At 39.8% G+C, this 20,992-nt stretch overlaps 6 protein-coding genes across 6 annotated transcripts; 4 read left to right on the forward strand and 2 right to left on the reverse strand.

Moving 5' to 3' along the window:
• The first annotated feature begins 47 nt into the window (after positions 1–47).
• LOC17879733 (uncharacterized GPI-anchored protein At4g28100) lies at positions 48–1,997 on the forward strand. The gene is made up of 2 exons (XM_006284129.2): positions 48–977; positions 1,474–1,997. Exons 1-2 carry the CDS (start codon positions 384–386, stop codon positions 1,792–1,794), a joined length of 915 nt encoding a protein of 304 aa, XP_006284191.1. The 5' UTR covers positions 48–383; the 3' UTR covers positions 1,795–1,997.
• A 521-nt stretch (positions 1,998–2,518) lies between these two features.
• LOC17878458 (L-ascorbate oxidase homolog) lies at positions 2,519–4,427 on the forward strand. Its single transcript, XM_023779591.1, has 5 exons — positions 2,519–2,659; positions 2,756–2,865; positions 3,136–3,406; positions 3,505–3,613; positions 3,709–4,427. The coding sequence occupies exons 1-5, from the start codon at positions 2,519–2,521 to the stop codon at positions 4,425–4,427; spliced, it is 1,350 nt and encodes a 449-aa protein (XP_023635359.1).
• Positions 4,428–5,204: 777 nt separating this feature from the next.
• On the forward strand, positions 5,205–5,588 carry LOC17878828 (UPF0057 membrane protein At2g24040). Its single transcript, XM_006285186.2, has 2 exons — positions 5,205–5,308; positions 5,409–5,588. The coding sequence occupies exons 1-2, from the start codon at positions 5,219–5,221 to the stop codon at positions 5,550–5,552; spliced, it is 234 nt and encodes a 77-aa protein (XP_006285248.1). The 5' UTR covers positions 5,205–5,218; the 3' UTR covers positions 5,553–5,588.
• A 906-nt stretch (positions 5,589–6,494) lies between these two features.
• Positions 6,495–6,875, reverse strand: LOC17879437. Its single transcript, XM_006285168.2, has one exon. The coding sequence runs from the start codon at positions 6,868–6,870 to the stop codon at positions 6,622–6,624; it is 249 nt and encodes an 82-aa protein (XP_006285230.1). The 5' UTR covers positions 6,871–6,875; the 3' UTR covers positions 6,495–6,621.
• Positions 6,876–8,940: 2,065 nt separating this feature from the next.
• On the forward strand, positions 8,941–17,918 carry LOC17880218 (protein TSS). The gene is made up of 23 exons (XM_006285448.2): positions 8,941–9,332; positions 9,505–9,566; positions 9,715–9,807; positions 9,979–10,051; positions 10,154–10,462; positions 10,545–10,609; positions 10,703–10,834; positions 10,927–10,968; positions 11,068–11,592; positions 11,670–11,827; positions 12,037–12,532; positions 12,673–12,735; positions 12,816–12,917; positions 13,045–13,353; positions 13,435–13,527; positions 13,617–13,718; positions 14,178–14,282; positions 14,390–14,523; positions 14,603–14,786; positions 14,962–15,093; positions 15,166–15,278; positions 15,518–15,596; positions 15,692–17,918. The coding sequence occupies exons 1-23, from the start codon at positions 9,263–9,265 to the stop codon at positions 17,648–17,650; spliced, it is 5,400 nt and encodes a 1,799-aa protein (XP_006285510.1). The 5' UTR covers positions 8,941–9,262; the 3' UTR covers positions 17,651–17,918.
• Positions 17,919–18,092: 174 nt separating this feature from the next.
• LOC111829607 (AFG1-like ATPase) lies at positions 18,093–20,914 on the reverse strand. Its single transcript, XM_023779135.1, has 12 exons — positions 20,491–20,914; positions 20,188–20,411; positions 20,026–20,095; positions 19,849–19,935; positions 19,706–19,771; positions 19,499–19,591; positions 19,344–19,400; positions 19,128–19,256; positions 18,849–18,939; positions 18,676–18,764; positions 18,401–18,594; positions 18,093–18,322 (listed from the first exon to the last, which is right to left on the reverse strand). The coding sequence occupies exons 1-12, from the start codon at positions 20,740–20,742 to the stop codon at positions 18,250–18,252; spliced, it is 1,425 nt and encodes a 474-aa protein (XP_023634903.1). The 5' UTR covers positions 20,743–20,914; the 3' UTR covers positions 18,093–18,249.
• Between the last annotated feature and the right edge of the window lie 78 nt (positions 20,915–20,992).

Below are 20,992 nucleotides of genomic sequence, written 5' to 3' on the forward strand. Positions count from 1 at the left end.
CTACATCTTTATACATGCAAAAAAATTCATAACTAATGTAGTTAAGGATCTCAGTTACTTGTTATAGTACATTTGCCAAAAGACAAGGCCTATAGTTTCCGGAGCTAATCACAGTTTACAAAGGGATTATAGACTCTAAAACAAATCAGAAACTGCCAAAGTCAGGAATCTCTTTGTTTTCTTTCCCGTCACATCTCTCTCTCTCTCTCTTCACAATAGTCCTTTGGACAGAACAAAAGAGAGAGAAGATTGTGAATAATGGAAGGCTGCTTTTCTTCGTGAATCTCAGAATCTAAAAGACTGTGAGAGAGATTTGATTAAAGCCTTTCAATATCTCTAAATCCACTTCTCTCTCTATCTGTCTCTCTTTCTAGCCATTTAGAATGAAGAAAAGTTCTACTTTACTCATCCTCCTCCTCTCTTCTCTCATTTTCCCCACCGTCTTGAGCAACCTGCTCGTCGAACCGGTTGAACCCAATACTGTACCGGCATTCCCCGTCGAAACCCAAGCTCAAAGTTGCCGTCTTGACCTATCCGACGAGCTCTTCGGCGGCGTCAAAGAGGCTTGCGGAAGAAACCTTGTCCGGAGCCGATGTTGCCCTGTTCTAGCCGCGTGGCTCTTCGCAGCTCACGCTCGCTCTGCTCTACAGCTACCAGCTCCTGCTCCGACGCCGGAGCCTGCTGACCCCGACGAACCCATGAAGCCTGACGACTCACAGAAGTGCGTCAACACATTGCAGAGCGCGCTTTTGACCAAACAAATCAAGATCCCTCAGCCTAACTCGAGCTGCGATGCAATCTTGTGCTTCTGCGGCATTCGTCTCCACCAGATTAGCTCTCTCTCTTGTCCCGCAGCTTTCAACGTCTCCTCCGGCTTCAAAAACGCTACTCCGACCGCCGCCGTGAAGAATCTCGAGAAAGAATGTCGGAATTCTTCTTACTCTGGTTGTACCAGATGTCTCGGCGCTCTTCAAAAGGTTCGATTTTTATATCTTTTTTTGGTTAAAGTTCAAATTTTTGTTGCATTCCGTTACATTAAATTATCATCCTTTATGTCCCTATACTAAAAGGATTCTCACGAGAGCATTTAATGAAATTTTTTCTTATCCTTAAAAGCATAATAAATGTTTTGCTTTCATTTGCGTGAAGTCTTCTTCAGAATGTTCACTAGCTGTCCTTCTCTATCCATGAGAAACATGTTCACCTAACTCACAAATTTACTGTTAATTTTAGGGTTTATCTTGAAAGAGACACACAAGCACATTGTTATCTTTGGCTATCCTTTTAGGTTGCAAACAATTGGAGATGTGCTTTTTCAGAAACTTTCTTTTTTCGTATGAACCCAAAGCACTGAAACACTCTGAGACACTTCACTTTCACACGCAATCTTTTTCCCATTATACTATATAGTAAATAACTTTTTAATAACTTAAATTTGTTTTGTTTTTGGTTTAAAAATTTGATGGATTACAGCTAAAGGTTAGAGGAGGAAACAAGAAGACAACAACAGAGAGAGGGAGTAAGATGATGAGCAAAGATTGCCAGCTCATGGGACTCACATGGCTACTGGCTCGTAACAAAACGGCTTACATCCCAACAGTTTCGGCTGTGTTAAGAGCCATTATGTATAGTCCACACCCACCTCACCTCAACAAGTGCAGCCCTGACCAAGAGAACATGCCATTAGCAGTTGACTCGCTTCAGTTTCAGAGGAGCCTCTCTTCATCATCCCATCTTGTTGGGTTCTTACCGTTTTTACCCCTACTCCTCTGTTTCTTTCTCTTTCTTCTGTGATTTTTATTTATTTTTTTGGTCCGGAGAGGGTTAAAGAGAGTCACGTGAAGCTACAAGACAGATATGCGTTGTGTAATGTAAATGCTGTGCTCTTTTTTTTTAGTTTTGGTTCTGCAAACTCTAACCCTCATTTTTGTTTTGTTTTTAACTGTGTTTTTTTTCCAGTTTAACACTTGGTCCGAGGTCTTGAAATTTTAAAATCATATTGAGACTAGAAAGTTGTCATTTTGGACGATATAATAAGATCATGTGCTCTTAATAAACAATTAGAAGAGAGCCTTGGGTAATCGAATCCCAAGGACTTATACTAACAAAGCATGTTGGTCGTCTCTACTAATGCGAATGTCTCCACCTAAAGTCAAATCCAAAAGGCATTCACCCTTTCTTCTATATAAATCTATTAGAATATTAAGTTGTTATCAACTGCTCTCACTAGAGTAAAATAATGTATCTGCTTGAAATATATCTCACAAGGAGAATGAAATGCAACACTCAGCATAATAACAAGGCCAATTGTTGGGCTTGAGGCATAAATATTTTCACTTTATTACAAATTTAATGATATACGTAATTAGTTATCTAGCTCACTGGAAAGACTTTAAATACGTCACAGAGTCCATTTCACGGCCACTACAAACTCCAAAACACACCTTCAAGCTCTCATCTTCCAACCTTTTTCTCCTTTACTTTCCTTCTCATTACCGAAGTTTCATCAAGATCGAGTATGGGGTGGTGGCTACATGGCGGTGTTTGGATGATGATGACGACGACCATCATATATTTTGTTAATGCTGGAGATACCCTTTATTACAACTGGAGGGTCACTTACGGCGACATCACTACTCGACCTAGTTTGGTTCGAAGGGTACGTTTTCTTCCAAGATCAACCCAAAGTGGCTTCTTGCTTCTTGTGTGTTTGTATGTATTGATCATGCTTATATTCCTATTTAAACACACATAGGGAATCCTAATTAACGGAGAATTTCCTGGACCGGAGATTCGCTCACTCACCAATGACAGTTTGGTCATCCATGTTCACAACGATCTCGACGAGCCCTTTCTCTTATCTTGGTATCATCTATTTCTCCTTCTTTACCACTTTCTTTTTCAATATATATTAACAAGCTTGTAACAACTCCTTTCCAATAACAATAAATTAAAACCTTAAATTATGTTAGAACAAGGATTGGAGTTTGGTACATGGTAAGAATGGATACAATTTGCATGTGCCGTTTCTTCAAAATCTTGTTAATTTGTTGAGTATTATTAGTGAACACGTAAGGTTGTTCATGCTAATTACAATATCAAAGATTTAATAAATACAAAAAGTAATAAATGAAGGAATGGAGTGCATATGAGGAAAAACTCTTACCAAGATGGAGTGTTTGGTACGACTTGTCCTATCCCACCGGGCAAGAATTACACTTACAACTTTCAAGTTAAAGATCAGATCGGTAGTTACTACTACTTCCCTTCCCTAGACGTCCAAAAAGCGGCCGGCGGTTATGGCAGCCTCCGTATCTACAGCCTCCCTCACATCCCCCTCCCTTTCCCTGAACCCGCTAGAGATATCACTCTACTCATAGGCAATTGGTATCGACGTGACCATAAGGTGCATTAATTTCTCAATTACTACCTAGCCATGTTTTATTTGTATTTTTCATTACATATATATGATGAACAATATCGAACAAACTGATCCCACATCAGACTTTGAAGAAAATTTTGGATAAAGGACGCAAGTTAAAGACGACGCCCGATGGGGTTTTGATCAATGGCCAAGGATTAAGTTATGTTTCTACTCTCACCGTCGAAGCAGGTTCATATTGAAAAACCATCAATAATATTACGTTGTTTACAAAATAAAAGAAAAGAAAGAGCATTCTCTCATCACTTTCGTGGACCATGTGATAGGTAAAACGTACAGATTCAGAATATCAAATGTAGGGCTTCAAACGTGCCTAAATTTCGAAATATTAGGTCATCAGCTTAAGCTCATAGAGGTCGAGGGAACCCACACAGTCCAATCCGTGTACACCTCACTCGACATTCATGTTGGTCAAACTTACTCTGTCTTGGTCACCATGGACCAACCTCCCCACAACTATTCAATTGTCGCCTCAACAAGGTTTATCCACGTAGAACATAGTATGGGAGTCAATCTCCACTACTCCAACTCCAAAGGCCTTAAAATTATCCATGCTCGACGACCTGAAGTAGATGACGTAGAATGGTCTATCAAACAAGCCCAGTCCATTAGGACCAACCTAACTGCGTTCGGGCCAAGCACCGACCCTCAAGGCGATAACCATTATGGTAAAATGAAGATTTCGAGGACTTTGATATTGGAAAGCTCAGCAGCCCTTGTGAAGAGAAGGCAACGCTATGCCATAAACGGCGTATCATTCGTGCCTGCGGATACTCCGCTGAAGCTAGCGGATTATTTTAAGATAAAAGATGTTTTTAAAGTTGGAAGCATCCCTGACAAGCCGAGAAGAGGAGGAGAGATGAGGCTAGATACATCAGTGATGGGAGCAGACCATAATGCTTTTATTGAGATCATCTTCCAAAACCGCGAGAAGATCGTCCAAAGTTACCACCTCGATGGATACAACTTTTGGGTTGTTGGGTAAGAATAATAGCTAAGTCGTACTTAGAGACTTATATGAATACGTCAATGGTCGTTGAAGTCCGTAGAGTTGTCCACAGGATCAATAAAGGAACATGGTCAAAGGCGAGCAGACGAGGGTATAACCTCAAAGATGCTGTTTCTCGCTCTACTACTCAAGTAAGTAAACGTTCTCCAGATCTCTTCTTCTAGAAAGAATGACAGATTTTGATCGCAAAGCTGAAATGTGTTTGGTTTGTTGTAGGTATATCCAGAATCTTGGACAGCTATATATGTGGCATTGGACAATGTGGGGATGTGGAATCTAAGGAGCCAGTTTTGGCCGAGACAATACTTAGGTCAACAATTTTACCTTCGAGTTCACTCTCCAGGACACTCTCACAAAGATGAATTCCCTTTGCCCAAGAATGTTTTGTTGTGTGGTCGGGCCTCCAATAGAACACAGGACTATCATCACTCCGTAGATCCTTAACTGGCATGAGTTATATTGATTCTGTTTGATAACATAAAATATAAGAGATTATCTTCTACACAATCCAACACAAAGAGCTTCGAAATAGCTCCACTCTTTGTACTCGTTAAAATACTTAATATTTGTATTATTGCACATTTTGAGCATTCATTCTTCTTTTCTTAAATATGTGATACATCTGTCATTAGGTATGTGTTTTCAAACGCTGTCGTTTTGAAGCGCTGTTTTATTTTTTTGTCTCCCTTCCCTTTATATAATAAGCGCTTTCAATCCAACAAAAGTAGTAAAAAGAAGAAGAAATTAAAGGATCGAAACATTGAGAAATGGCGAATGGGTGTGAGATTTGCTGTGAAATAATGATCGCCATACTCATCCCTCCTCTCGGTGTATGTCTGAGGCATGGCTGTTGCACGGTACGTCTCTCTATCTCTCTCTTTTTTTTTTTTTGTGTGTGTGTGTTTCACGATCGAGAGCTTGAAATGTATACGTGAATGTCAACATTTTAATGTGTAGACGGAGTTCATGATATGCCTGATCCTAACACTTTTGGGATACGTACCGGGCATCATCTACGCACTTTATGCAATTGTGTACGTGGATCGTGATCAATTCTTCGATGAGTACCGTCGTCCACTTTTTTACGCTCAATCACCTTAATTTATGCGTTTTGCTTTTTGTCTTTTTACAATGTTCTTTTTATGCTTTGTTAATTTCATCTACTCCATTAATTTATGATTTTTTTTATGAAAAAATTAATCATCAATATGTTTGAGATTTCTTCTTCTTTATTAACCACTTGTTCTGGTCACGCATTTCTTCGTAACACACTTTTGTCTGCATGATTTGTTTATTTCATCAGAAAACGAAAAAAACCAATACGGTAAGCAAAAAAAAAAAGGGTTTTTTCTTTTTTTCTTTTTAAAACTATATAGAATCGGTCAGAAGTCAAGGTCCGATGGTACGAGCGGACTGCGTTCGTGCGACAAACTCTCAACAAATAAAATCATTAAGAAAGACTTAAAAAAAAAAACAATTAAAAAAAGAGATATCCAATCACCCTTTTTATCACATGAACGAATACTGCGGATCACTGGCCGAATTTGACCTGGAGCAATGATTCGAGTCACCACTGTAGTGTGTAGTGACCAGGCTGTCAAGAGATGCTTATAGAATCGTGAAAGCTTCGTCCTGTGACGACTTGTTTGCATGAATCAAGATCTATGTGATGTGACTTGGTGTGGTTTTAGGAAAGTGGTGGGATAAAACAAATACGCAGAGATGGGAACAAGTAGGTGACGATATACTTTTGACGTTCATATAGATAAGAAAGAACTAGATCAATGGGACATAGATAACTGGAGAAGCTCTTTTTTAACTGATGAGATCGTAAAGCCATCGTTAGCTAGCTTCTTATGTTTGCGTACAAAGACAAAAAGGGAAAGCAGCGGATCCAGATACTATATCTTTTAACTTTCTGGATTTCTTGAAGCAGAGAAGATATTTCAAACTATATATGAAAGAACGTGAACGGAACAGAGAGAAGAATCCTTGTCCAGTAACGTCCAAAATCTTTCAGAGTCTTGAAACAGAGCAAATAAATACAAAACAGAGTTTTGTTACACCATGCATTAAACTTTTTTACAAAACCAATCGTATAGAAGAAAACAAATTAAATTTACATAAATAATTGTGTGAAACAGTATGATCATGATCACCACAACGGAGCTTACAAAAGAAGAGCGAGGAGGAAAGAAGAAGCAGCACCAATATATAAGGAACTTGGCGACATCATAGTTGGAGCTGAGGAGGTTGTTGTATTGCGAGGTCCTCTGTATCTCACCCTTTTCTTCATAACTACTGCGAGGTTCCTTGAGCCATGCTCATTAGCGGAACACAAAAGAAACGTCTGAGAGAAAAATAAGAGCAATATGATGGAGAAGAGGAGTATGCGTCTGCCTTTGATCATTTCACCCATCTTGAATTGGTTCTGCGTTTTGATTAATTCTAATGGATATGTGATTATATATATAGAGATTGAGATAGGCAGAAGAATTGTTCTCAAGTGATATTAAAATAAGAAAGTCTTATTTGTTGGGTTGGGAAATTAATATACAAATATACAAACGCGGTCCAGCCTACTAGCCTAGTGTTTAAGTCTTGACCAATTTGATATAGTCAGAGTAATTAAAAAAATCAAAGAAAAAGCCATTTCAAGCAACAAAACGTGGACAAAGTAGCAGAAAATTAAGAAAAGAAAAAAGTTTGAAACTGTAGAAAAATATTATTTAGAAAAATTGTCTGATTTAATTAACTTCTGAGGAATGGAATTCAGGAATTGCCTGGGCACATTAAGAGGGGAATACTTAACATCAATCATGTAATCATCTTAATTTGAAATTCCTGGGGTCAAAAGAGTTATATCCAAATATACTACTAAAGCAATTAGACCATGTCCATCTTTTTCCAAAGTGGACTCCTCCACCCAATGTTGATCATCTATGTCAATGTAAATACTTATTTTTCTTCAAATGGATATGAACCATAACACACACTATCTAAGTCAAAAGAAAAAAAACAACAATAACAATCCCACAATATATGACACACATCTTATACGTTTTGCTATTTTGTGTTAGATGGTATCAGGTTTCGAAGCATATGTGAGAATGTCCTAAGATTTGTAACTTGTTATTCATATGATTAATACAAAAAAGTAAGCTCGTTTTGTGTAGTTGTTACGCTTTGAGATATTATCGAAAGTTCATCTGAATTCACAACATTTTGGATGACAGCTACAAAGTAGCTAACTAAAGGAAATAGAACTTTGAGGCATGGTACTATCAAGTATCGACTATGGTAGAATGAATACATGCCAGTAAATACTATATTTTAGTGATTGAGTTGACCTCCAACTTCTGACTCGTCTTGCTAGACACTAGTGATCATCAAAGTGCTAATAAATGAATGAGCTAAGTCCAGAAAGGTATCAAAACGTGGCCTACTATATAAGAGTTTTGTATGACTCAACGTTATTTATAGAGAGCCCAGTTTTTCAAACTTGTAAGCCCCATCTCAGGTTTTGTCAAGAAGAATTTGTTTGACATGTATTGTTTTGCCCCCAAGCCCATGTATAATCCGCTGTTAATAAGTGTTTTCTTTTTGATTACTTAGCTTAGCTAGCTAGATGCCTTTACGAGTTATACGTCTATTATCCAATTTTAGGCTTTACACGAAGGAAAAATAGTGTTTACAAAAAAGGAGAAAAGGACAAAGACTGAAGCAAAATCTAGGGAGAGCACTCACGTGGTTCATCTGTACTACTACTTGTGGTTTTCTGCTTCGATGCAAGGCTTTTTTTGTTTTTGTTTTTGTTGGACTAGAAACATATCGCAAAGTCATAGGACGGCATGTGTCTGATCTCAATAAATCAGATATCACCAGCCTCATCGTTAGTGTGTTCTTATGGATAGATCTACCCAAAGATTGGTACGTAGTATGTTGCAGCGCACATGAATGAATCCAATAATCTGAATTATTAGACTTATCAACCAATTATGATCATCTCTTGAAATCGTTTTTTTTTTTTGTTATATATAGATAAGGTTTTTGAAAACTTTTGTTTAGAAATTTATTTTCTTAAAATTCAATATTGTTTTATGTTTAACAATTTTGTGGCCGATAAAAGCCCAAAAGAGCAAAAAAAGAAAAGTACATTTAGACGACGATCCATATAATCTTGATTCTTGAGCAGGCCATGTCTCTATATATAGTTTATGATTTACCAAAGGTTGTAAAATAAACTGATAATCCAAATATCTTAAGTGATGGGGTGAAAATCTCATAAAATGACGAAAATAAGGTGGAAATATTAAAATAAATTTTTGTTTGTATTTTATTAAAAAATAGGAGAAAAATATGTATAGAAAGAGGGAGAGAGAGAGAAGAAAAGATGAAGTTGATGATGAGGTGTTAAAGATGCAAACAAAGAAATGAGAGGCCTCAATTTTACTTAGCCTCAAAACACTCTTAAGGAGCTTCATAGAGAGAAAGAAGAAGAGAATAGCCCCCCTCGCACCTTATCCTATCCTCTCTTTCTCTCTCTAAAAATCTCTCTTCTACTATATTTTCTCAATCACTATTTGACCCCTCTCCTCTCTCTTATTCCCCTATACCTTTTACTTCCTCCTCATTGTCACCACCCACAACACCCTTCTCTCTTCTTCTTCTTCTTCTATCTTCTTCTTCTTGCTCTCTCTTTCTCACCCTTCATCTACACTACTTTAGGGTGTAATTCAATATCTAAGGCTTAGTTTTGAGTTTTCTTGATCAAATTCAGGATATTATAAGTTCTTTTATGTGAATTGGTAATGGCTCCTAAAGCTGGGAAAACTAAGCCACACAAGAGTAAAGGAGAGAAGAAGAAGAAGGAAGAGAAAGGTTTCTCAATTCTCTCATTACCACTAATACCATTTCAAACTTGTTTTTCGTATCGCTAAAATTCATTTTGGTTACTCCACGCAGAACGACAAGCCAAGTTTTGCTTTCTCAGCTCTTTCTTGTTTTTTGTCTTGACAAATAAATAAATAAAGAATTGTGTGGTTGTGTGCAGTTTTGCCCACTGTCATTGAGATAAGTGTGGAAACACCAGACGAATCCCAAGTGACACTCAAGGTTTGAGCTTAACACACTTCATAATAAAAAAACATTGATTGAGAATTTGATTGTTCAACTTAATAAGCCAATAATGAAGATGAACATGATTCTTTCTCTCTCAAGTTGATGATGATGTGAATTTGTGGTGATGATGATGTTGTGATAGGGTATCTCCACAGACAGAATCTTGGATGTAAGGAAGCTCTTGGCGGTCCATGTTCAGACTTGCCACTTCACCAACTTCTCTCTCTCTCACCAGGTTTCATCAATCAACACATTTATGTGGCTTTTGTTTCATCGCTTCTTTTCATATGTTTTTTTTTCTCCCAAACTTTTTAATGTACATTTTTGCTAATGGGCCCTAGGCCCAAAAGTGACGGTTATAGCTTTTTCTGACACTTGCCGCCGAAACTGATTCTTTCTGCTGCAGGTGCGTGGCACTAGACTCAAGGACTCCGTTGACATCGTATCTCTTAAGCCCTGCCACCTCACCATCGTCGAAGGTAATCTTCGTTGATCTGACGGTCTATATTTCTCCAATTGATTTTTTCTTTTAGGGTGAGCCACAGGTGATCCTGACTTTTTTTTTTTTTTTGAATTCGTAGAGGATTACACGGAGGAACAAGCCACCGCGCACATACGGCGGCTCTTGGACATCGTCGCTTGCACCAACGCATTTGGTCCATCGAAACCGCCGGTGTCTCGTACGCCTCCCAATGAAAAGAAGGAGTCCGGCTCGACTGAGGGAGATTCTCCGGCCGACAAGGATGCAGGTGATTCAGGTTCCGGTCTCAGCCCTAAGGCTCAGGCGGCGGAAGGCACCGATAAGGGTGAAATCAACATGTGCCCACCGACTCGTCTTGGGCAGTTCTACGAGTTTTTCTCCTTCTCTTATCTTACTCCTCCGATTCAATGTGAGTTTTGTTATTCATTTCTTAGTCGAATTCTGAGGATGATCACTCGCTTATTGTTGATTCCGGATTCTTAATTATCCAGATATCAGGAGGTCTGTTCGTCCACCCAAAGAAGAGAAAGGATTAGATGACCTGTTTCAAATCGATGTAAGGGGCTCTTCTCATTTGAAGCTATACGAGTATGAATTTGGGATGTGATTTTTAAAGTAATTTTGCTACAACCATTGTTGTCAAATACAGATTAAAGTATCAACTGGGAAACCGTTCACGGTTGTTGCATCAAGAACAGGTTTTTATCCAGCTGGGAAACAGCAACTTCTGTGTCACTCCTTGGTTGAGCTGCTGCAACAGATCAGCCGGCCATTTGATGCGGTGAGTTTGGTGATAAAAAAAGTTGCCATTTTTACTTTTTTGGTTTTGCCTTCTTATCGCTGGTCATATCTCATATGTGATTGTGGCTGCAGGCTTATGATGCTCTTATGAAAGCTTTTATTGAGCACAATAAGGTACGCAAATGTACTTTCATACCTTATATAATTTCACCGGTATTGATAGTTGATTGTCGGAAAGTTAAACTTGTAGTAATTGTTATTCTTTTTTCTCAGTTTGGCAACCTTCCTTACGGTTTCCGAGCAAACACTTGGGTAGTTCCTCCGGTTGTTGCAGATAGCCCATCTACTTTCCCGTCACTTCCAGTGGAGGATGAGACATGGGGAGGAGATGGCGGTGGGGTGGGCCGGTCTGGTAAGCATGACCAAAGGAAATGGGCAAAGGAATTTGCGATTTTGGCAGCAATGCCCTGTAAAACACCTGAAGAGAGACAGGTTCGAGATAGGAAGGCCTTTCTACTCCACAGTCTATTTGTCGACGTTTCAGTATTCAAAGCAGTGGAAACAATAAAAAATGTAGTAGAGAGTAATCAACGCTCACCAAAGGATCCTGCTGCACTGGCTTTCCATGAAGAAAGAATAGGTGATTTAATCATAAGGGTGGCTAGAGATGATCCTGATGCAAGTGCCAAGCTTGACCGAAAGAGTGATGGGACCCAGGTCCTAGAGATCTCTCAGGAAGAACTTGCTCAAAGGAATTTGCTTAAAGGGATCACTGCTGATGAGAGTGCGACAGTTCATGTAATTTGTTAGCTTGAGATGCTTTTCTTAGCTTGCTCTTGTTGGATTTGTTACTGAGATTTACTTTGATCATATAGGATACGTCTACCTTGGGGGTGGTGGTTGTAAGACATTGTGGTTGTACAGCCATTGTAAAGGTTGCTCCTGAATTTAACTTGAATGGTGGCCAGATACTACAGGATATCGACATTGAAGACCAATCAGAAGGAGGTGCAAATGCACTGAATGTAAATAGGTAAATCTTTGTGTATATGCGTTAGTCTTAATGATTACTTATTGTTGGCTACAAGTTTCAAGCAAAAAAGGCATGTCCGTTTTCTTCACGTGTGTGTTGCTGAACATATGGCTTGGCATGATCTAAAAATCTGTGACATTTTGACATACAATATGTGGATTTTGAAATAGACAGTATTCAGAGAGGTTTTTCTGTATATCATTTTACAGCTTGAGAACTCTATTGCACAAGTCGTCAACGCCGTCTAGCTTAGCTCAGAGATCACCAAATGCAGACTCAGAACAAATACGTGTGGCTAAGTCCCTTGTGAGGAAAGTATTTGAGGACAGTCTAAAGAAATTGGAGACTGAACCCTCAAGAAATTATAAGCCTATAAGGTGGGAATTAGGAGCTTGTTGGGTGCAACATCTGCAAAATCAAGCTTCAAGTAAAAGTGAGTCTAAGAAAACTGAAGACGCCAAGCCTGAACAAGCTGTTAAGGGTCTTGGGAAGCAAGGTGCACTGCTGAAAGAGATAAAAAGGAAGATTGATGTGAAAGCCAACAAGACTGAACAGGGCAAAGAGGACACTGACAATAAATCAGAAACTGAGGATCAAAAGGAACTCGAGAAACAAAACGAGGAAATGGAAAAGATGTGGAAAGAGCTAGTGACAGAAACTGCCTACCAGCGCCTTAAAGAATCAGAAACTGGTTTTCATCTCAAGGTTTGTCTGTTTCTCCAGCTGATAATATATAATATTTGAGGCTAGTAGTAAGTGATGAATCATCTCTGGTATCTGCTTAGCCTAGTTTGTTTTTATGAATCTTACCATGTGTTCTCCCTCTCCATGAAACTACCCTGCAGTCACCAAAAGAGCTGATTGAGATGGCCCGCAAATACTACACTGACACTGCTCTTCCAAAATTGGTCAGTTTCTTGGATCTTTATTGCTTGTTTAGGGGTGTTTCTTAATTCCTCATAAAATTGAACTTGGATATGTTGTGCAGGTGGCAGACTTTGGATCTCTTGAACTCTCACCAGTCGATGGGAGAACTCTGACAGACTTTATGCATACCAGAGGCTTGCAAATGCATTCCTTAGGGAGAGTGGTAACCATTTCATCTCATAGTCTTTGGTACCCGCTCTCTTCAAAATAGATGGTAGAATATGTTTATGTATAGAAAAGAAAAGTGCCCCATTTCTTTTAGGAATCACTCTTTCTTTCTCTTATTTTAGGTCGAACTGGCTGAAAAGCTCCCTCATGTGCAATCCCTCTGTGTTCATGAAATGGTTGTTCGGGCATATAAGCATATACTGCAGGCTGTTGTGGCAGCTGTTGGAAACACCGCTGATCTGGCCATCTCAATAGCAACATGCTTAAATGTCTTGTTGGGAACACCGTCTGACACTGAGAGTATATGTGATGAAAAGATAAAATGGACCTGGGTGGAAACATTCATTTCCAAGAGGTTTGGGTGGGATTGGAAGTATGAAGGCTGCCAGGAACTAAGAAAATTCGCCATTCTTAGAGGATTGTCTCACAAGGTTTGCGACTGTCAATCAGATTGTTTTAGTGATGAAAATCGGACATGATGTTCTCACATGTTGCTTCACTTATCGTTTCAGGTTGGACTGGAGCTTGTTCCTAAAGACTATGAGATGGACACGTCATATCCTTTTAAGAAGTTTGATATAATCAGTATGGTTCCTGTGTATAAGGTACCATGCATAACTATTTTACTTTAGTAATCAGCTATAAGAAAAAGTGATGTGGTTCACTTACTTACGAGCACTGCTCCTGTGTGCAGCACGTAGCATGTTCATCTGCCGATGGACGCACTTTGTTGGAATCATCCAAAACCTCCTTAGATAAAGGCAAACTGGAGGATGCTGTCAATTATGGCACCAAGGTATAACTGATATCTTTCTCACTCCTCTTTACATACCAACCATGTAACAAAGGCGTTTCTCTTTAGTAGTCTAGATATATTTCTCTCTTCTTTTCCAAAATCTAATTATACAGAAAACCAATTCTCTCTCTGGCCTCCCTCTGTTGCTACCCATTATATATCCCTTCTTCTCTGAAAGCAATGTAACATTTTCATATTATAAGTTTCACCATCTTTTATTCTTATCAACTACTTATTTTATTATTTTGAGAACTAGCAATACTAACTGATTAGGATTTTTAGCACCATGCAAGTAATGAATCACTGAGTTATTTTTGTCGGCAAAGAAAATTTTGCACTCAACGAATCAACCCTTCAGTTTAAAACATAATTTGATTTCTGACAATTTTGTTTCACACGGATGTATTCATTTTGTTCAACCGGCCTAACTAAGCTGATATTCTGGGATGAACTTGATAGGCATTAGCAAAGCTTGTAGCAGTGTGCGGCCCATACCATAGAATGACTGCTGGAGCATATAGCCTCCTCGCTGTTGTGCTGTACCATACTGGAGATTTTAACCAGGTATTCTCTTTGAAAGATTTTTGGACCATCATCGAGGCATCATTCAATTAACCTACTTCCTTCGCAGAAGAATATTTCTGCAGCACTAACCAGTTGTGATTTTTCAGGCTACCATATATCAGCAGAAAGCACTCGACATAAATGAAAGGGAACTTGGACTTGATCACCCAGACACAATGAAAAGCTACGGCGACCTGGCCGTCTTCTATTATCGTCTTCAGCATACAGAGTTAGCCTTGAAGTATGCTCTCTGTATTTCTCAAAGCCAAAGACTACAAAATTAATTCTTACGATTTGCTAACATGTTATTCTTGTTGTAGGTATGTGAACCGTGCATTGTACCTTTTGCATCTAACATGTGGACCATCACATCCAAATACAGCTGCCACTTATATTAACGTAGCAATGATGGAAGAAGGGATGAAGAATGCCCATGTGGCTTTAAGATACCTTCATGAAGCGTTGAAATGTAACCAGCGACTACTTGGAGCTGATCATATCCAGGTTGGTTTTCTTAAGCAAGAACATGATTGGTAAATGCGTTAACTCCATGACCTGTCAATGTCTAAAGACAGCGGATTCCCATGCCATGAAGGCTTGGGCTTAATAAGTAAACAATATTGTGGAAGCGAGATAATGCCCTAAAACATGAATTTACTTCTGCTATATTTTTTTTCAGACTGCTGCAAGCTACCATGCCATTGCTATTGCTCTTTCTCTGATGGATGCATACTCCTTAAGCGTCCAACACGAGCAGACCACTCTACAGATTCTACAAGCAAAACTAGGCCCCGAGGATCTTCGGACACAGGTTGTTAATTAGTTATGATTTATAGGGATTTTCCAGTTAAAAAGTGTTTCTTATGTTCGAGAACTGGATTAGGATGCCGCTGCGTGGCTTGAATATTTCGAGTCTAAAGCTCTGGAACAGCAAGAAGCTGCACGAAATGGTACTCCCAAGCCAGACGCCTCTATTTCAAGCAAAGGCCATCTCAGGTATTGAAACATTTGTGATTTTTCTTTTACGTTTTACATATTTATTTGATATACTCCTGCATTCCATTTTGTAGCAATGTTTACAAAATCTACATGGGTGCCAAAAAATATAAATAGAACTGACTACCATAAATGAAATTTAAAATGCAGACCATTTGCCTAGACCACTAGTACAAATTTCTATCTTGCGTAAATCTTGTCCTGAGTGATATAACCGTGAGCTTTCTTCCCAATAACAGTGTATCAGACCTGTTGGATTATATAACCCCGGATTCTGGTATTAAAGCAAGAGATGCTCAAAGGAAAGCTCGCCCAAAGGTGGTACTTGCTTTCCACTTACTTTATCCATGTTTTTAGTGAAATGCTTGCATGAATTAGGCGTGACAGATATTTTTCTTGAAATGTTCATTCAGGTCAAAGGAAAACCAGGACAAAGTCCAGGACCTGTGTCAGAAGAAAATCAGAAAGATGATGAAATTCTGAGTCCAGCTCATGTCACTGGGGAGAGTTCAAGTGATAAAGAGAACAAATCCGAAGCAAAATCTGAAGAAAAAAAAGTTGAAAATATTGATTTGGAACCTCAAGACCAGCTGAAGCTGGTTAAGCCTGTAGCCACGGTCCAAGAGGATAATGACCCCGACGAAGGATGGCAGGAAGCAGTCCCAAAAAACCGTTATCTTTCTGGGCGTAGAACCCGACCCAGTCTGGCAAAGCTGAACACAAACTTCATGAATGTGACTCAGCAGACATCAAGAAGCAGAGGAAAATCCACTAATTTCACATCCCCAAAGACTAGCTCTAATGAGCTTTCAATTTCTGTTTCTGGTTCCACTTCTTCCCATGCCCCGAAGATGTTTGTCAAGAACACGAGTTTGAACAGAAAGCAAAACAGTTCCAATATGGTGGGAGAAAGACCAGTTAACGATAAACCAGCCATGGCAATCCCAGCTTGCACTGAACAGATCAACAAGCCGACTTCGATGGTGAGTCCTGTGAATGTCAAAGCTGGAAAACTGTTTTCCTATAAGGAGGTTGCACTAGCACCCCCTGGAACGATCGTAAAATTAGCTGCAGAGCAGTTGCCAGAAGAATCGAAATCCCCAGAGATTTTGGATACGGCAAAAATTGCAGTGGATGGTCCTCAAAAGGATAATGCGGAGAGCGAGAATATGCATGTGGCTGCAGAAACGGAAAACACTGATAGCGGTCAACAAGAAAGGGTGGTTGTTGGTGGATTGAACTTGACGAGCTCACCAAAAGAAATCAAGAATGTGGAGGCCGTAAAGACAGCTGACGAAGCATTTTCAACAGAGGCAGCCATATCAAATACAAGACAAGGAAAAACTGAGGGTGCACAAATGTCTGAGGATTCAAATACATGTCAATTGAATAAGTCACCAACACCAAAAGATTCGAGTGGTAGTGGATCACCAGTTGGAGTTGAGCTACAAAAGGATTTATCTGATACTGAACTGAAGACAGTAGATGGCGAAACAGAAAATCTGCCCAATGGAGACTCGAGCCCAAAGTCATCAATAGCTGTAGATGGAGAAAAGCAAGACGCATGCGAAGCACAAAAAGAGATGAGCAAGAAGCTCTCTGCTTCTGCGCCGCCGTATACCCCAACAACCATTCCAATTTTTGGATCGATTGCAGTTCCAGGATTCAAAGACCATGGTGGAATCCTTCCCTCTCCATTGAATATGCCGCCAATGCTTCCTGTTAACCATGTCCGCAGATCAACTCCTCATCAGTCAGTAACAGCTCGAGTTCCCTATGGACCTAGGCTCTCAGGTGGTGGTTACAATCGTTCTGGAAACAGGGTTCCGCGTAACAAACCAAGCTTTTCCAATAGCACAGAGTCCAATGGCGAGGCTAATCAATTCAATGGCCCAAGAATAATGAACCCCCATGCAGCTGAGTTCATACCTAGTCAACCTTGGGTTTCTAATGGGTATCCAGTGCCACCAAATGGCTATTTAGTATCTCCAAATGGGGCAGAAATAACACAGAATGGGTACCCGCTGTCGCCGGTAGCCGGTGGATATCCGTGTAACATGTCCGTTACACAGCCTCAGAATGGACTTAGCATACCTACACCAGTTGCTTTGGAGGATCTACCTGGTGCCGAAAGCTCTGAGGAGAAGAGCGGAAGCGAAGAAGAAAGCAACAATGAGAAAAAAGCTGGAGAGGATGAAGAAGCCATTGCACAAGCAACTACAGATGCACTTGAAAATGGACATTTGACAGTAGGTGAAGTGAAAACCACATCTCATGAGACCTCTGACGAGAAAAATGGAGAACGACAGGGAGGCAAGTGCTGGGGAGATTACAGCGATAATGAAATCGAGCAAATTGAAGTTACAAGTTGAAGAAGCTACTGTCTGTCACTGAAGTATTAACATTGAGGCTAAAGGAATGGGGAAACATTTTGGCTCCATTGATGAGAGGTTGAGGTACACGATCATCATTTGATAAAAGCATTTTTACATGTGAATGTTTTGTGTTTTAGCGCAGGACCAAGGCTCGTCACTCCTGCTTTAACAACTTTTCTCCTGCTTTCAGTTTTTGGTTTCCGTGGCTGAAAACTAGAAATATTCAACTCCTTAATAAAGATTTGCCCTTTTGTGTTCTTCTATTTACTATGGGGGTATAGAGATATCAGTGCTTTGTCGTGTCTAATTTTCTCTAGAGAAAGATCACACAACGGGTTACTGTGTACTGTGTAGGTCCAGCTTGTTAGAAATATAGCTCATGGTCTCCCAAAAAGAGAAAACCGTGAATGTTCATTCCTTCTATTTGAGAGCTTGAGGATTAGATTTTGTAAATACTTCACTAGATGAAACACATTATCAACTTGCAAGAAAAAGATGGGTCCGTGCGCAAACACAAAATAAATACATTAGGAGACCTTCGGTAAACAAATGGTTCCAACAGGTTTGACAGCGTCTCTACCAACATTGTAACAATACTAAGAAGAAGGCTGCTCATCCGACATTCTTGAATGTTGTTCCAGGTACTCTTTGCTGTTCATCTCCGTTAATCTACAGCATGCATTGGAGATCATCAATCCAGACTCCATATTATATATAAGAGTAACATCAACAGTTGCTCAAACGTACCTGCTAATGGTGCGGTCTTTAGCAAAACCAAGTTCATTGTCCACGCAAAGGTCGGGATCATCACTCTTCCTTGATCTTGAAGAGGTTCTAGGTGCTATTTGCTGTGCATCAGAGATTGTCACTATTCTCTCCAGCAGTTCTAGAGGGCTACCCTCTGCTGTGCACAGCAGCCTGGCCTTGGTCTCATACATCACCTGTTGGTAATCTCAACCATTGGGAAAGCAATTTTTCAAAAGAAGATTGAATAAAGAAAAGAGAGATCAATAGAGATATACATCAACCAGTGTCACAAAGCGGTAAGCTGCGGTCCTATTGTGGAGCCCGAAAATGGGTACACCTTCCAGAGCCAAAGTATGAAACTTCTCTGCAATAAAATTTACGTCTCAAGACTAAGCAGCATGTAAATTTAGTGCAATGAAAAGTCTGATGGCTCTGGGGTTAGACTTACTGAATAATCCGAGATAATCAGCTGCGCCTAGGGGTCTATCACACAGCTCTTCAAAAAGAAAGTATGAACATCCATCAGCAGCCAGCGGAACCTGGTGTATCGAACAAAACAAAGCAAAATAAAAATAAAAAGGATAAAGAGATATCAGATAAGGAATATATTGGAACGGCATTTGGAGATTTTCGGCCAATCAATCAACAGAATCCAAGCGAAGCACTCCTCAGAAAAGATTGTGAACTGCAAGTTGACACATCTGTGAAGAAGAAGAAAAACAAATACCTCCAATTTCCTCCCCATTACTACTTCAACCACCTGAGGACCTGCCGATTGATCGCCAACCAACAGCTGAAACTTCTGTTTAAGAAGACCAGAAATATCCTTTCCAATAAAGTAAAATCCCTCTTCAGCCTGCATTTAAGAGTATATAGCTATAAGATTGTCATAACGTTGCAACAAAACTAAGACAGAGTTACCGAGAGAATCGAAATCACGGACAGAGGTCAGTTTCCGATAGTCCACCGATGAACCAATTTCACGAACTACACATCTTTCCTACAGCAGTTACTTCTCAGTATCAGTTATGCAAGGTAATGGATCACATAAAAATGAGTTCAGCGCGATGATAGTAACAGGCATTTCCATTCGCATACCTTTAATGTAGAAATAAACGGAAGGAATAGGTCCCTCTGTAAACCCCCTTCATAGAGATTATCTGGAGCACGGTTTGATGTAGCAACAAGAACCTACACTTGCTTCCAGTTACCGACATGAACAAACTATTAAATAACTGCAGGTTTAGGCCCAGTGGCTTACAAGAGTTGAGAATGACGAATGTTGTATTAGTATAGATTACATACAATGCCATTGCTAAACAAGTGCCTAAAGAGACGGTTTAGTATCAGAGCATCAGCTACATCATTGACCTATTCATGAAGAAAGCAATAAAGTAAGGAGAGTTACCTAAAAAATTTTGTTAACAGTGAAGATAAGCGTCACATACCATGAACTCATCTAAGCATAGAAGTATAGCCTCGTCGGCTATTTCAAGGCCAACGACTTCAAGTGGATCTTCAAGACCCTTGTGCTTCTGCAGAGGATATTAAAATGACAAAGAGTTGAGACCAGAGGTTACTACAAGCCTCAGCTTAAAAAACCAAGCTTGGAACTAGAATCTTACTTGCAAGCGGCTATGAACACTCAACATGAAATTGTGAAAGTGAATCCTTTGCGCTCTCCAACTAGCTGGCCTAACCCGGTATAAACAGGATCAGATGAATCCACAGTTCCACACAAAAAAATAAACGTAGAAGCTACATACGAATTGTGAACTCCTACTTACAATTGATGAAAAAACAAGTCCATGAGCATTGTTTTCCCAGTTCCCACACCTCCATATAAGTATAAGCCTTTGACAGGTGAAACAGAAGAGTGAGACACAAACTTTTTCCAGAACCAATTACTCTTGGTGGGTTTTGCCGATGCAGAATAACGATCTAATCGACAAGCATCAGCGGATTGAACAAGCTCGTCGTAGAGTCTCTGAAGTTCTCTTAAGGTACCTAGCTGCAACAACAACAAAAAAAAAAAAGACGCTTCAGAATCGATTCCACTAGAGAACGAAACAAAAACAAACAAAGTATACCTGACATAAATCTCCATCCAATAGCTCTCCAGCTACGATTCTGCGTTCATACTCTACTAGAGGCCCTGCAATCTTCCCATCTCCATCGGGACTTGAAAAAGTAGAGAAAGAAGAAGCCGAGAAAACAAGGGATGAAGAAGGCGAGCTGGGATTGATTGAGATCAAACAATTTTGAATTGGAGCAACGGTGTAATATCGTCGATGCCTCGAGAACAGAGTTACACGGCGAAGGGAGAGAAGAAGCAAGCGCATGGTGCGAATGAGTCAGAGAGAGAAGTAATCGAAAATGTCCGGCGTGATTGGAGGATGACGGACCCAACGAAGAAGAGTCGTAGAGACTGCACCTCCCTCACTACTCACTTGCTCGAGCTCGATCACCTGAATGAGTTGAACTAATAGATCCAACACAATGTGACTAGACTAAACCGACCCATGACATTTCGTTCCACTTAACCGATTTTAACCATCGAACCGGTATGAATTATTAGTGATTTTTAGGCCC

This window comes from Capsella rubella, unplaced genomic scaffold (assembly GCF_000375325.1).
Source record: "Capsella rubella cultivar Monte Gargano unplaced genomic scaffold, Caprub1_0 scaffold_7, whole genome shotgun sequence".
In the NCBI taxonomy this organism is placed as follows: domain Eukaryota; kingdom Viridiplantae; phylum Streptophyta; class Magnoliopsida; order Brassicales; family Brassicaceae; genus Capsella; species Capsella rubella.